Here is a 15,451-nt window from a genome sequence, read left to right on the forward strand (position 1 = left end):
CTGCCGCCCCGGGGGAGCTGGGGCATGGGGAGGGGGTGCAGGGAGGGGGCACCAGTGGGGAGGGGGCACCAGTGGGGAAAGGCCCAGGATGGCCTCGGGACCACCATGCCTGGCAGTGGACCAGGTGGAGCCGAGCGGCTGCACCAGACCCAGCCCAGGACCCCCGTTTGGCTCCCATGCCACTCGCAGCCCCCAGCCCCCAGCCAGCCCGTGGGGACACAGCCCCCATGCCAGGCCAGGGCCAGGACCCCCGGCCCGTAGCCCCCAGCCCACACTACTGGGAACCACAGCCCCCAGCACCTGTCCCGCAGCCCCCAGCCAGCCCTGGCTGGGACCCGCAGCCCCCAGCCCACTGCCCGCAACCAGCCCACCGCCTGCAGCCAGCCCAGGCCGGGCCCGGGGACACAGCCCCCACACGAGGCCAGGGCCATGACCCCCAGCCTATAGCCCCCAGCCCACACTACTGGGAGCCACGGCCCCCAGCCCCCATCCCACAGCCCCCAGCCAGCATGGACAGGGACCAATAGCCCCCAGCCCACCGCCCGCAGCCCCCAGCCCCCCACCCACCGCCAGCCCGGGCTGGGCCTGGAGACACAGCCCCCATGCCAGGCCAGGGCCAGGACCCCCGGCCCGTAGCCCCCAGCCCACAGTACCGGGACCAACGGCCCCCAGCCCACCACCCGCAGCCCCCGGCCCGCAGCCAGCCCGGGCCAGGACCCCCAGCCCGCAGCCCCCTGCCCGCATCCAGCCCGGGCCGGGACCCGCAGCCCACAGCCCGCAGCCAGCCCGGGCCGGGCCGGGGCCCACGGCCGGCGGGGCCGCGCGGCGGGGGCGGGGACCGGCGGGGGCGGGGGCGGCCGTGGGCCCGCCCGGCCCGGGGAGGCGGCGGCGGCAGGTGGTGCCGAGCAGCCGCAGGACGGAGCCGGAGCCGCAGCCGCCATTAGACAATAGGCGCCGGCGGCGGGGCGGCGGGAGCGGCGCGGGGCGAGCGGCGCGGCCGGGGCGGGGCGGCCGCGGCGGCCGGGCCCGGCGCGGACAAAGGCGGCGGCGGCGCGGGGAGCCGCGGTGGGCGCGGGGGCGGGCGGCGGCAGCAGCGGGCCGCTGCGTGCGGGGGGCCGAGCCGCAGCCTGACATGATGTTTCCACAAAGCCGGCACTCGGTACGGCGCGGCCGGGGCCGGGGCGGCGGCGGCGGCGGCGGCGGGGCCGCGGGGCGGGGCCGGGCACCGGGGGGGGGGGCGGGCGGCGGGGGCCGCCCGGGCTCCCTGTGGCGGGGCCGAGGTGACCGAGCGCCACCCGCCGCCGGCAGCGAGAGGGGCGGGGGGGAGGGGAGAGGCCGCTCCCCCGCGGTCGGGCACGGCGCCGGCGGGGCCGCCACAGCCGGGGCCGGAGGCAGCGCCCGGGGAAGGGCCCGGGCGGCGGCGGCCCCGCGGGTGACCTTGGGCGCGTCCCGGGCCTGAGCGCGCCGGGCCCCGGGGGCGCCGCTGCCGGGGCTGAGCCGGGCGGCGGGACGGGACGGGGCGGGCCGGCCGCCTGCCCCGGCGCCCAGCGCTGTCTCCTGTTGTTCAAGGGCTCCTCTCACCTGCCGCAGCAGCTGAAGTTCACGACCTCCGACTCCTGCGACCGCATCAAGGACGAGTTCCAGCTCCTGCAGGCCCAGTACCACAGGTACGTGCCGCTGGGCCCGGCGCTGCCCCGCGGGCGCTGCACGGCGGCGCCGGGATCGCCCCGGTTCTTCCCGCATCGCTGCTTGGCTGCGCGGACCGGCGGGAGCACCGAGGGGGACACGGGTCCCCCGCTTGGGTCACCTTCGGGGGGCGCAGGGCCGGGGGTCAACCGTGCCGTCGAGGGGAGCCCCCAGGTCCTTCCCCCGCACGCCCCGCGGCCAGGGCCCTGCCGGGGCTTGCCAGGCCTCCCACCGGGAGTCCTCCCTCGGTTCTCCTCGCTGGCTGCCATTCCTGGCCGGCAAATGCTGCAGGGAGCGCTTAAATCCAAAAGCTTCCGCTGTTCTTGCGGGGGGGTTGTGGAAACGCCGCTGACCCGAGAGCTGGCCGCTGATGATCTGTTGCTTTGTGTGTGCCAGTAGCCGAAATAAACGTGAGCTCTTGGGTTCGACGGGCGGGGTGATGCCCGGTGCCATGAGCCATGGGGTGCTGGCTGTGCCTTGGCACCGGGTGCCGTGGCTTCCCCGGCCGCCTTCCCCCTGGCCCAGGCTCTGCTGGGCTGCAGGCCTGTGGCACGGTCCTTCTGGCAGGAGCAGGCGGCGAAGCTGCTGAGAAATGGCCATTTTCCTGGTGTCCCCATGTCTCTGGGCACTGCTGGCAAGGGCGTAGGGGAGCCCCAGAGCCGTGCCCGCTGGAGGGGAGGCTATCCCCCCACCCCACTCCACCCCCTCGGACTTCATCTGCTGGAGAAGAAGCAGGTTTTGTGTAGGTGAAGCTGTTTCTTGTTTGAAACATAAAACCGCAGCACATGCTGGCTGCAGTTGCTCGGCTGGTGAGCTGGAGTCTCATAAAACACTGGGAGCAGCGGCACTTTCTCTGAAGGGTGTGAAGAACCTAGGGGAGAGAAAAAAAATCCTTTCTTCTGCAGGGATGTGCTGCACTTGGGCCTACCCCCCCACCATCCCGAAATGCTTTTGGTTTTGAAGTTGTTTTGGAGCATCTTTTTGCCCGTGCTAGAAGCTGTCTTCAGCTGCCAGCCATCAGTTGAGGAAAAGCAAATGCCTCCCTGGGCAGCCACCTCTGCTTCTGCCCAGCTTTCTGCTGCCCACCGAAAGGATTTCCCCGGGGGAGTTTGGTGTCCAGCTGGCGAGTAGCCTCGTGCCCCAACGTGTGTTGGTGGGACTCCTGCTCCCACCTTCGCCGCTGGCTCTGCCACAGTTGCCGCCGTGCCAGTGCAGCGTGGCCCAGGAGCCTGGATGGTGGCGTCCGAGACGGCAGCCTGGCCAGGATGGGGCCCGTGCAGGAAGCAGCTGCTCTGTGGCGATCAACTCTCTCACCTCCTGTTTGTGGTTTTCTTACTGTTTTCTGGCTTTTCAGCTTGAAGTTGGAATGTGACAAACTAGCCAGTGAGAAATCGGAGATGCAGCGTCACTACGTCATGGTAAGGACCAGCCCCGGCAGCCGAGGGTGCGTGGGTGGCGTCGGTGGGGACTGCAGCGGCGAGCAGGTGCCTGTGCCTGGGTTTTGCCTGGCAGAGAGCCTTCGCCCGGGGCAGCAGCAGGTCTTTAGGCAGGGCTGGCATCACCTCTTCTGAAAACGGGGCTGGCTCTCCTGTATTTTTGTGTTGCCTGCATGCAGTGGGTTGTTGAAATGTGGGGAAGTAACACAAAATTTTTGTGCGTGGAGCACTGATGGGCCCAGTGGCTGACGGCATGATGGGTGGTGATGGGGTCCTTGCTCCTGCTGCTGGCTGCCTGCCTGACCTTACTCGCTGTGCCCCGAGGGAAGCAACAGCTCTTACTCACCCGAGAAGGAGCTGCAAGGTGCTGGTGTGCAGGTGTCTGGGGGCTCTGGAAGAGTCGTGCCTGCTGAAAGACAAAGCGGTGCTCTAAGTCCTGAAGCTGGGGGATCCCACAAGCCTGGTGGGAGTTGGAAGCAGAAACTGGCTGCTGTGTGAGAGCTAAACCCTCTGCCCCTTCTTGTGAGCCCGGCAGCCTTGCGGAGCCACGGTGCTGAGCGCTAGCGTGTCTCGCCGGAGCGTGTGTGTCCCAGCACAAAGTGTGTGAATCCCTGGGCAGCGCCTGGTGAAGGCACAAGACGTCGTGCCATGCACGGGCAGCAGACTTAGCCGTAACTCTAAATTTAGAAAAATCTGCCGGGGAAACAGCCATGGTTTTGTAGGCAGGGGGACAGTTTGCCTGCCAGGTAACACCTCTGTCTTCCCACAAGTGGAAGAGCCCTGGTGGCAGACGGGAGGGATGCCAGGCAGGGCTGTGACCTGTCCCTTTCCTATCAAGGAGTTAACGGGCGGTTGTGATAATGTCCATGAAGATGAGCTGGTGCCGGCTTGCCAGCTGCTGCACCTGCCCTGGGAGGAAGCGATAAGATGCAGAAATGAATACGGCAGCTCTTCAGAGCAGAGTTAGGACTTTATAAACCAGAAATAAGGGGGCTGGCCCCTCCATCCTCCTGCACTGCCTGTGTGTCCAGGCTCCAGGGCTGTAGGGAGCGAGACGTGCTTGGGGCTGGGGACAAGGAGAAGAGGTCACAGCTTTCCTTCTATATTAATGGAGAAGTGTGCCCCATTCTCACTGATAAATGACTGCTTCCTGGCCTTGCAGCCGGCATGAAGACGCTCATCTCCAGGTGTGGCTGAGATAGAGATATTTATTTTTTTCCTCCCCCCCCCTGCTTAATGCTGACAGTCACCAGAATTGATTCACGTTGCCATCAGCGGGTCGGCGGCAGAGGGGAAGGGCTATCGCTTGTTGTGCGGCACTCGAGGCTTTGCAGGCACAGCAGCTCCTGCCTCATCTGCGTGGCTGAGCTGGAGTCGTGCAGAGCTGCTGTCGCTCCCCACCATAGCGAGTCATGGGAAGCAAAGAGGAGGGTTTCTGTGAATGTGCAAAGCTGCTACAGCTGCTCTGATTTCTGAATAAGTCACAATTAGCAGCTTGGGGGTCGGGCTCCTGCTTCCTGCTCAGTCTTCAGAATGCAAAGAAGCCTCAAGAGCCAGCAGCGGTGTTAGAGCAGACTGAGATCATGCCAATACCAAGCTGGGTGCTTCTTGAACTTGTGGCGTTGGTACCAAAATGCCAGTGATCTTCTCCTTGAATTTAAATGAGCACGGGCATGGATTTTTCTTTCCCTTTGGAAGAATCACGATTGCAGCCTGTGAGCTGCAAGAGGAGATTTCTAAACTCTCAAACATCAGCCTTAAAGCAGCTTCTTCCAGGGGTCAGGAATTAGCTTTTCCTGCCAATAGATTGCTCTGTAGCTGCCTGTTGCTGCTGTGCAGGGGTTTTCTGGGTGGGTTTTTTTGTGGGATTTCGGTGGGTTTTTTCCACATAACTTCTTCCCAAACAGCTGGAGTTGTGTGCAGCTGGATGTTACTTGCCAGATGAAGCCCAGTTGTGATCTCTACCATTTGCTGCTGAAGCAGCCATGTGGGCTTTAGGACGTTGGCCAGACAAAGCTTGCAGAGTCAGTCTGCCTCTCTTTTTGGCTGTGGATATGAAATTCTTTGGAGGCCCGAGCGTTCTTCCAGGTTTGAAGCAGCATCGCTCAGTCGCTCCCAGGTCTCCGTCTGCAACAGCATGAGGCTGGAGCAGGGTGGGCAGGGGGTGCCGGGGCTCAGTGCTTCTGCCTTAGACCCGGCGGGGGTCTCTTGTCTGTGTTTGCCTCCTGCTGGTTTTGTTTCCTAGGCCTGGCCTCTTCTCTCCTTCCATCCTTGCCCAGCCTTTGTAGAAGACCTTGCTAGGAAAGCAGCAGCTCCAGCACTGCTGTATTTGGACCTGCTTTACCCGGTGAAGACTTGACTTACAGTTTCTTTTGTTCTTTTCTCTCCCGCTCTGCAGTATTACGAGATGTCCTATGGGCTGAATATTGAAATGCACAAACAGGTAGGGGGAAGGCGTTTCCAAGTGCTCTAATTCCTAGGGAGGGTGGGTTGCCTGCCGTGCTTTGCCCTCTGTCACTTCAGTGGTATTTCAGGAACTAGAAATGCCATGAGCCTGTAAAATGTCAGAGCTGCATTTGAAATGCAGGGACCCCCCCCCCCTCCTCTCAGGATTGCGGTGCTGGGCTGTGGACACGCTCCAGTTCTCCCCAGGGCCTGAGCAGGTATTTCAGCGCCAGACAAGACAGTGCAGGCAGGGTCTGGAGCTGCAGCTCAGGGGTGGTCAGCAGACAAAACCAGGGTGGAGGGCAGAAGAAGACCCCCGGTCCCTCCCACCCTCCTCCCAGGCCTCGGGTGGGCTCCTGGCCCTGCCGCCTTCCCCGGTGCCTGGGAGGGCTTGTGATCACCCCGACATGGAAAACTCCTCTGGCTCCCCCCAGGCTCTTGCTGCAGCTGGCCCGAGAGCACTTCTGGGCTGCGATTAGGTAAGATGACGGCAGACCCCCCTAAGAAAGCCTCCTTGTGATGGAGACTGTGCTGTAGCCTGGATAAGTTTCTTCATTACCCTCGCTGGTGGTTAAGTTGTTAATTATCCCCAGTGGCTAATTACCTGTGCTGTTAACAACATGAACCTCCTTTGAGCCCGACTCTGTCTGGCTTCAGCTTCCAGTCACAAAGTCACCTGTGTGGCGTGGCTCAGTTATAAGCCTCTTAGCACGGTTCTGCTCCCCACAAAGGCACTCGATGCCCCAAATCCCGTCGCCCTCGTTGGTAAGCCCACAAAACCGGCTTCCCCGGGAAAACCTGCATCTTGGTAAAGGATCTGAGCCACAAATCCTTCCTGCTGTCCTGTGAACGGTCTCCCAGCCTGGTCCGCTCCCCTGTGGTGCTGGCAGGGCCCCCTCGGCTGCTTTCAGTGTCTCTAAACCCTTTGGCTCTGTATTTCTTTTGATTCCATTGGAAAGTAACTTGCAGAAAGCTGGTAGCTTTACTCTTACCCAGGAGGAAAGCATTTAACGCCCCAAAATTTGCCACCTGCTTGTATAAGGCTAGTGAAGAAGCTGCCAAGTCCCTGTGGTCTCCCTGGTTAGCCCTTGGTCTGCACCGGGGCTGCTCCCTTTGGGGAGGGGGAGGCTGAGCTGGTGTCCGGGGCAGAGCAGGGGTCTCGAGGCAGCACTGTCCGCGTGACAGGTGTCATTCAACACATCCCCACCTGGGTCTGTAATAAGCTTCCTCTCTGGTTGCTTCCAATTTATTAAATGAGTACCAGAGTCCTGGAGAGGGAAGAGAATAGTGGAAACTTGCCCTTTTCAGCAGCATTGATCCATGTAACTGTCAGGAGGGGCCTTGCAGGTAAGGTGACACCCCCACACACCCCCAGCACTGCAGCAGCTTGCTGGGGGGAGTGTGTTTTCTTTGGGCTATGTGGGGGCTTGGGCCCTGCCTGGGGAGGGGCAAGGGGGAGCAGCCTGTGCTGGGGGGAGGGGGGGGGGGCAGGCGGTGCTGGGGGGGGCAGTCCTGAGCTGCCTGATGCCTTTCCTCTCCGTTCTCCCCACCTTCTAGGCTGAAATAGTCAAGAGGCTAAATGGGATTTGTGCACAGGTTCTACCCTACCTTTCACAAGAGGTAAGTCCCTGGCTTGGGGCTGGGGGAGGGGGGAGCGGTGGCACTGCGGCCCCCCGGATGGGCAGCTCCATGCCCCAGCCTGCGCCTGCTGCGGGGGTGAGCCCTTCCAGACAGGTTTGGTTCGAGAAGCCCGTGGGGCACTCTGTGGTGGCTGGTGTGTCCATCTGTCCCCTTCACTGGGGGCTGTGGCTGGTGTGTCCATCTGTCCCCTTTGCTGGGGGCTGGGGGCAAAGGTGGGCTCTGCCCTGCCCTTCCTGGGATCCCTGAGCTGTTGGCCACTTCTGCATGGGCAGTGGGAGCTCTGGGGGGCTAACTGGGGAGGAGGGTGTTTAAAAAAAAAAAAAAAAAACAAAAACCTCCATATGGCTCCTCCTTGAGATCTGGTTCCTCTGCCTCGTTAATTAATGCAACTGATGGACTCCTCCCACTCCCCAGAGAAATTAATTGGGAGGGCTTGGGAGCTGCTGCCTGAGGCAGGAGGAAGATGAAGCACCTCTAGTGCCGTATCTGTCCATCTCCCCACACAGTCCTGCAGAGACTGTCGTCGTGGCTGGGTTTTGGTCAGGACTAGCTGTGGGATGGAGGTGGTGGTTCCCAGTTTGGGTTAGCTGTGGGGTCAGGGGACGGGCTGTGTTTTTCCCACCCACCTGTTCTCAGGGAAAACAAAGTGTCTTGCTGATCAGATCAGAGCTGCCTAATAACAAAGCCACAACTAAACCTCCTGCATCTTTATGCAATCCCTTCCCCCTCCCCAACCTTGTCCTGCTGCCAAGACGGAAAGAAAAATCCACTTGCTAAGGTGCAGTGGACAGGCCTGGTGTTCGGAGACCTTGTGCCCTCAGAGGAGCGAGTACAGTTGTCCTTTTACTTTTTAAAGTACACGATACAGCTGGTTTTCCTGCCTGTGTTCGGAGCAGCTGTGCTGGGCTCTTCCACAGCAACGTCTTCCAGCAGCCGCAGTTGGGACCTGGGATGTGTCCCAAGGAGCCAGGAGCTTCCCAAGAGCTTCTGGTTTCAGGGCTTGTTTTGTTTGTTAGGGGGTCTGGGTGGGAGAGGGGAGGCAGGTGAGGGGCACTGCCCACCTTGGAGCCCTTCTGGGCTTCTCAGATCCGCCTTGGAGCCCTTCACCGCGCCCTGTGCAGAGCAGGACAAGGATGGGAATGAGAGGGGACCCGCTTAACCCTGCGGTGAGGAACTGGAATGGGACAAGTGTGCCTCTTTCTTTGCTCCTCGCTGCTGTGAGCCTTGGTGGGGTAAGGTCCTGGTCACAAATGAAGCATGTGCAGGTGTCCGCAGCTGTGGGGTTAACCAACCTGCCTGTGCCCTGCCACCTCAGCAGGCCTGTGGGACCCAGCAGGGCCGGGTCTCTAATCTCCATCCCTGTGATACTGGAAATGACCCTGATTTCCTCTGTTCTCTCCGCACCAGCATCAGCAGCAAGTCCTGGGAGCCATTGAACGAGCCAAGCAGGTTACAGCGCCAGAACTGAACTCCATCATCCGTGTACGTGATGCATATTTAGTTTGGGTTTGGAGGGAGTGGAATCCATGCCTTTGGCCTTTGAGACAGAGCTGGGCAGGGGAGCCGTGACTGGGGACGTGCCCCCCGTGCTGGGAGCAGGCTGCTCCGTGTGCAGGGCTGCAGCCCTGCTGGGGTGAGGCTGGCTTTGTCCAGATTTGTTACGATGTGAGCAGGGGTTTGCAGGGGGGTACAGATTCCTGCTCTGTCCCAGCAGGGTGCAGGGAGAGGAGCTTTGGGTTTGAGCAGTAACAGCAGCAGCCTCTTGACATGAAAACACCATCTGTTCTTGGTCAAGGTCGGGAGGGCTTTAACCGCATCCTTGGAGCATGCAAGAGTCTGAGGCCAGATGTCCTGTGGGCTAGGGGCTGTGTGTTGTGCTGGGGACGTGCTGTTGAGTCTTCTCTTGAGGCTGTTGCAGCCCAAGGACTCTGGAATCTCTTCCCCCCTCCCCCCTTTTTCCCTCCCCTGCTGCTCGCCAAGGCCGTAGTGCTCTCCGGGACCCTGAAGTCCCTGGTTTAAGCTTGGCTGCTGGCACAGGCTGGGCAAGCCAGACCCTTGGGTTGGGGTCCAAGTGCCCTCAAAATGACAATATCCCTCTCCTGTGTTCCTGTCTGTCCATCGTTCTCTACAGCAGCAGCTTCAAGCTCACCAGCTGTCGCAGCTCCAAGCCCTCGCTCTGCCTCTGACTCCGCTCCCGGTGGGTCTCCAGCCCCCATCCCTCCCCGCTGTCAGTGCCGGCACCGGGCTGCTTTCGCTCTCAGCCTTGGGCTCTCAGGCTCACCTCTCCAAGGAGGACAAGAATGGCCATGATGGGGATGCCCACCAAGATGACGACGGGGAGAAATCAGATTAGAGTGAATGGGGGGCCGGGGGGAGGGGACTGTCGGGAAGGGGGGGGGGGGGGCGGGGGGGGGGCGGGTTAATGCAAGATGCAGTATCTCTCTCTAGTTGCTGCGCAGCAGAATCGCAGAGGCTTGTGTTTGGTGGCAGCTTGCCAGGCCTTTTCCCACGGGTAGCAGCGTCTGGGGGATGCCCCCACCGCCATCCCTGCGGCCGGGCTGCTCCGCAGCAATGCAAGCGCCATAGCAGTGCCCGTGTGGCCGATCGTGCTCTCCCTGTGCCCAGCCTGGCTTCCCTGTCCCCGCTCCCGCTCCATCAGAGAGCCAAGCCAGAGCTGGCTTGGGCTGCTCTGGGGCCACTTGCCCCCCGGCTGTCCCAGCTCCTCGGTGCCATGTGGCTCCCTCCGCCTGCCGCTCCCCCCTTTGGTATTTAAAGATGCCCCGTGATCCTAACAGTTTCTGCACAACTCCCTGCTGGGATCCCTGCCCTGAAACCATCTCGTCCTCCCTCCCCGTGCGCTCTTGATCTCATTGCATCGCCCTGGCCCTGGCTCTGTCCTCCCCGCGCCCCTCCTGCACTAATACCAGGCCGGCACCTTGCTGTTCTGCATGTATCTGTTCTGTACCAGTCCTGCGGCACCGCGGCAGTACGACATGCTCCGGCGCCGGGGCTTCGGGGGGCTCGGGCAGCTGGGCAGGGGGGCAGGCAAACCGAGAGCCTCTCTTGGTCCTCCCCATCCCTGCGCCCCTGCCCCTGTGTAGAGGATACAGCAGCTTTCTCTGTTCTTATCTCCGTGCGCTAGCGTGTCTTCTAAAAAAACAAAAATGGAACAAAAAAAAAAGAATAAAATTAAATAATAATCTGGTGTTTGTATATAGTCCTTTAGAAAGATCTTGTTTTGCTTTTTGTGTTTAATCACTTGACCTATAATAAGAGGAACTGAAAATGCTGTATCAAGGACGTACAAGCTGTGCCTTTCAAATAAAGAAATAAGAAGGTTGATTAAAGCCGTGACTTGCTGCCTGCTTTCTCGCCACCTTTGGGATGACTTTAAACTACTTCCCTCCCTCTCCTGCCTGTCAGATAGGGCAACTGGTGGGGGAGAAGGGGTAGCTTTGCTAGCTAACATTTGGGCCCTGCCTCAGTTTCCCCATGTACTGGCATGGCTCCCTGCTGGCTGTGGGAGAGCTGCCCTCCCTCCTCCCAGTGAGTGTGTCCTGGGTCTGCCCTTCCTGGGGTCCCCTCCTCTCTGGGAGGCAGGAGGAGGGGGGTTAATGTTGATACCCCTGGTTCTGGCTTCTCTCCTGCTCTCACCTTCTGTGGCTGCTGGCAGCGTGAGGACTATCTGCTGCCCACGCCGGGATGCCAGGCATCCCACAGGCATCCCTGAAAAGCTGGGTGCCCACACCGGAGCTCTGGCTGGAGTCTGCCGGAACCAAGGCATGGCCAAAATAAACCAGAGAGCGAGATGAAAGTGGGCACTGGCAAAGGGACGAGGGAGCTCTGCAGATGAAAACCCAGGAGGTCTGGAGCAAAGTGCCACCAATGGCTATCGGCTCCCTGCTGGAGCCCGAGCGGGGTGGCATTTGGTGGCACACAGGGATGGTCCCTGTGGGTGCTGCCGGGCTCTTCCACATGTGCATAATTCATTTTCCTGTGGGGGCAGAGGATAAGCCGTTTCTGTGGCGCTCAGCCCCTCTGAAAAATCTGGCCTGTGCTGCCCTGGGGCTGAGATTGCTGTAATGGAATTGGCTCTCGATAATTAGCGCTGTCCTCTGGCTTCAGAGCCTGCTCTGCCCTGATAACATCTTCCCCTCTGTATCTCCCAGGCCAGCTGGAGTGGGGAAATTTCCTTCCCTCAGGAAGGCAGCTGTGTTGCAGGGGATCTCCGTGCCTGCAGCTGCCCATCAAGGTCGGAGGACTGTGGTGGCACAACTAGGGGCCCTGGTGAAAGCCCAAAGGGGAGCACTGGCCGCTGTGCCTCTGTCCTGCCGGTGCTGGCGAGCATCCAAGGGTGGGATGGGATGGGTTTCTCTGAACCAGCTCAGGCCTGGGACCAGCTCTGGCTCCAGACCCACTTTGGGCTGGGGCCACGTCTGCTGTAGCGGGTCCAGGGTGGGAGAGACTTGAGGAAGGTGCCAGGTGCTGCATGTGCAGCCGGGGGAGCTGCATCCCCGCTTGGCCCCTGCCTCGCGGCTCCTGGCAGGTTCCTTCTGGCGTGGGGCAGCCAGCAGCATCCCCAGCAGCATCCTCAGCAGCATCCCCAGCAGCGAGGGGATGGAGGGGCTGGCACGCAGCTTGGTCTCATGTCCCACCATCCCGGGAGTGCCAGCCAGGCCTGGTACCACCAGCTTTGGATGGGTTACAGAACCTGCAGACAATGCGAGGGCTTGACAATGCTGCCGTTATCTGCACATGAGCCGGGGTGGCTGGGGCAGGGCTCCCAGCACAGGCTTGCAAGGGACTGGGGGGGTCTGCAGAGGACCACAGCTCTGGTGGTGGTCTCTGACCTCCGGCTGCTGGCTGGGACTCTGCAGGGCTGCCTGGGGGTCTCAACCCTGGCCCCTGCCAAACCAGGTGCCCTGTGCAGGGCCAGATGCTCCCAGTGCAGCCAGTGCTCTGGGAAGCCACCACAGGGGCAGAGCCAGGGCACAGAGCCCATGGCGAGGGCAGAGCTGCTGCTGTGGGGCAGAGGCTGGCCTGGCCTCAGCACCCTGGGCAACCTGAGCACCAGGCACCCAGCTCCGATGCCTGCTCCGGCACCGTGCAGGGGCTCCCGGTCAGGAGGTGGCTGAAACACCGCTGGTGCCTGCAGCATGACCTGGGGTCTCGGCCTCGCTGACACTGAGCAAGCAGGTTTCTGGTGGGAAAGGCCAACACAGCTTCAGGCTGGGGCTGCTGAGATGCGACGGTTGCTAAAACCATCTCTGCTCTGTAAGTGCTGCCGCAGACCCTGCCGGGAGCGCCTGGCTGCGGCGGTGGGGGCTGGGGGTCTTCAAGCGCTTTCACCTCAAGGTCACTGGTTCAAACTCAGCCTGCGGGTAGGGAGCACCGTAAGTGGATGTTATTCCTGATGGATGTGCAAGGGAGGAGGGTTGAGGAGAAATTGGTCTGAGGTGTTTTCAGGCTGGTGATTTCAGAGGAACAGACGTCCCTGTTGTTAGAGCTAATTAGCAGCCTCGGTTGGGTGGGCAAGGGGGTCGAACAAACCACGAGGCTGCTGGCTGAGCATCCTTGGCTGCCGTTAGGCTGGGGCCAGGGAGCCACTGCGGACTGGGCTGTGGATCTCTCGTTGCTCCCTGCGGGACATTAACCCACTGTCAAGTACAAAGACAGAGCTTTGGGGGTCTCCGAATCCCCCACACCTCCCAGCAGGTGCTGAGCACACCACTCCTGCTTCTCCCGATGACCCATTCCTGAGGCGTGCTGGCTTCGCACCCAAAACGTTTCTCTGGGAGGTGGCGGGCACCCTGATGTCCCACCTCAGGGCTGAGCGGTGCTACAGCTCCCTGTGCTCCAGACTTGGGCTCAAACCTAACTGCATACAAAAATCTGCAAAATTGACTTATACCAGCAGCATTTAAAAAAAAAAAAAAAAAGGGGTTAAAAGTATCTCCCTCATGACTCTCCCAGTAGCTGCAGACCTGAGGAAGTAAGTAGCTTCTCTCCTTGCAAGGGGCTGCTCTGCCTTGTAACCTCTCTCCCGAATGGAGCTGCGAGCCCCTCTCCAGCCCTGGCAGAGGCTCCACACTCGGGGGAAGTGGGTGACATGGGACCCCCAAAGCTCTGCTGACCAGGGATGGCTTAAGGCTGGCTCCTGGCCAAGAAACCCCTTCCCTCTGCGTGCAAGAGGTCCTGATACAGGAGTGGGAGAGGGACACAGGCAGACAGGCTAAGAACCAGCTCTCCTGGCACTGGGATCCTTGGAAAAACTTGGCAAAGCCCTGGCTCATTGAGGGGGGATAGAAAACAACCTGGTGATAGCCACCGTCCCGCTAACCAGAGAGCTGTGGTGGATGGGGAGCCAGCCGAGTCTGGAAGGCAGGGACAGGACCCCTCAGTGCCCCGTGCCCTGAGCACAGAGCAGCTCAGCATTTAGCCCAGGTTTGACATCGACTCCTGGCTGCCAGGGGCTCTGCAAAACTCTGCTGCCTCACACCTCTGCCCCCGCTTCCACCTGCCTGTCACTGGAGGGGCCGTACGATAGCATCTTTCCTCCCTGTTGGCATCCTTCCTCCCCGCTGAGGTGAGCAGGTACCGGTTTTTCACGGGGTGAGGGAGGTTTCCACACCCGTTTGACTCTCACTCCCTCCCCTTCAACCTCTTCCCGTAGGACAGACCCCCACCTCCTCTGTGGCAGCAGCGGGAATCGCCTCCACCACATCCCCCATCCCGCTCCCACCCTCCTCATTTTTCAGCTCAGCTTTGCTTGAAACAATGGCACAGCCTGTGAGCCAGGAATGCTCTGCAGCGTGGTGGAGCAGGGCCTCCTTCCCAATTCATCACTAATGCAGGAACGCCAAGCCCTTCCTGGCTGCAGCGAGCACGAGATAAAAGCTAAAAGAGGCATCAATAATTAAAAACCACTCAGAGCTGGTAAGTGCAAACAGGAGCCAACAGACGGATCGAAGGCAGCACCAGAGAGAGTGTCTCTCAGCTGCCAGGTTGCTCTAAGGGCTCCCACATCTCTTTTGCGGGTGTCCCGCTGGTCCCACCGTGGCGAGGTGTCCCAGGCACGGTGGGAGCGTGGCAGCGTGGGGGCTGCGGGAGGCAGCATGTTGGCTCTGCAGCCCATGCATAGCAGGAGAGACCCCCAGCCCCCATGCCTGCTCTGGGAACATGTGGCTTTACAGAGCAGAGGGGCAGCACTGGGGGCCCGGGGGTGGGGACCTGTGGGTTGGCCCCAGCAGCGTGGCTCCAGGTGCTAGAGAACCTTGACTTCGAGTACAGCTTTGGCTCAGCTCTTGCTGACTGGCTGCCAGCCCCTTCCCTCAGTTTCCCTTCTCATCTCATGTTCGTTCCAGGACACAGTCCAGCCAGGATAAGGCTCCTGTTTGTGCCAGCTGCTGGTACAAATGCCCAGGGAAATTAACGTTGTCTGAGGGTGCCAGGAACTCAGCTCCACTCTGTTCAAGGCTTCTCACTCAAGTGAGCAAGTGAAAAGCTGAAAATGGGATGGTTTAGAAACATCATGGTCATCTTTGCTCCCTGCTTCCACAGGCCGAGCAAACTGCTTGACTGAGTCCCAGTAGGGAAAATCTGAATCTTCTAAATCTGGTGACCCTGGTTCCCCCCTCCCCACCCCATAATGGCCCCGCTGACCCAAAACCCCTGCCTGCAAACCCACCACCACCAGCTGAAAAACCCACCCAGGGCTGAGCTTTGCCCACTTGCTTAAACCCAGCGGGCCCTGAACCCACACGGGCCGAAGAGGCAGGTGAAGGGTATGAGTCTGCAAAGAAGGGGGGACCCCCCCAGAGCAAATGCACCTGCCAAACTGGACATGCAGTGGCTCTGCGCTGTGGGAGCAGGCCCCTTGGATGGAAGCTGGTTGTTTGTGGCTCTTCGCTGCTGACCTGCCTGGCACCTGCATTTGGAAGGGATGGAGCACAGCAGAGGTGAGCAGAGCAGCGAGGACGGGCACCTGTGAGGGTTTCAGCCCAGCGGCTGGCTGAGAGGCTGTGTGAGCAGGCTTCAGCTGCCCCAAGCACAGCATCTTGGCACCTGGGAGAGACACAATGGTCCCTGCCCTTGGCTGTCCACCATGGAATGCGCTGGGCACGGGAGGCTGCGCGAAGGAGGCATGTGGGGAGAGAAACAACTCTACCCACAGCACTGAGGGGACAGAGCCAGGGCTGCCCTTCCTGGCAAGGGCAGGAGGTTGCGTGGTGCCATGCTCCAGG

The 15,451-nt window shown here is 60.9% G+C and overlaps 1 protein-coding gene across 3 annotated transcripts; it reads left to right on the plus strand.

Moving 5' to 3' along the window:
• Positions 1–1,014: 1,014 nt before the first annotated feature.
• On the plus strand, positions 1,015–10,555 carry TLE5 (TLE family member 5, transcriptional modulator). 3 transcript variants are annotated; one of them, XM_040592187.1, is made up of 7 exons: positions 1,015–1,159; positions 1,570–1,667; positions 3,041–3,104; positions 5,521–5,565; positions 7,125–7,187; positions 8,616–8,690; positions 9,343–10,555. In XM_040592187.1, the coding sequence occupies exons 1-7, from the start codon at positions 1,133–1,135 to the stop codon at positions 9,559–9,561; spliced, it is 591 nt and encodes a 196-aa protein (XP_040448121.1). In that variant the 5' UTR covers positions 1,015–1,132; the 3' UTR covers positions 9,562–10,555. The 3 variants fall into 3 exon arrangements, with proteins under 3 accessions (XP_040448121.1, XP_040448122.1, XP_040448120.1); XM_040592188.1 differs by having other exon boundaries at positions 1,016–1,159; positions 1,591–1,667; positions 9,340–10,555; XM_040592186.1 differs by having other exon boundaries at positions 1,017–1,159; positions 9,340–10,555.
• Positions 10,556–15,451: the final 4,896 nt, after the last annotated feature.

The sequence above is a fragment of the Falco naumanni genome, chromosome 4, assembly GCF_017639655.2.
Source record: "Falco naumanni isolate bFalNau1 chromosome 4, bFalNau1.pat, whole genome shotgun sequence".
Lineage (NCBI taxonomy): Eukaryota > Metazoa > Chordata > Aves > Falconiformes > Falconidae > Falco > Falco naumanni.

What these genes read in the sequence shown, in the direction of transcription:
- TLE5 (XM_040592186.1), top strand. Translation starts at nt 1,133, where the DNA reads ATGATGTTTCCACAAAGCCGGCACTCG. An exon ending in TTCCACAAAGCCGGCACTCG is followed by an intron (nt 1,160 to 1,569) that starts GTACGGCGCGGC and finishes CTGTTGTTCAAG; the next exon opens with GGCTCCTCTCACCTGCCGCA. An exon ending in ATATTGAAATGCACAAACAG is followed by an intron (nt 5,566 to 7,124) that starts GTAGGGGGAAGG and finishes CCCACCTTCTAG; the next exon opens with GCTGAAATAGTCAAGAGGCT.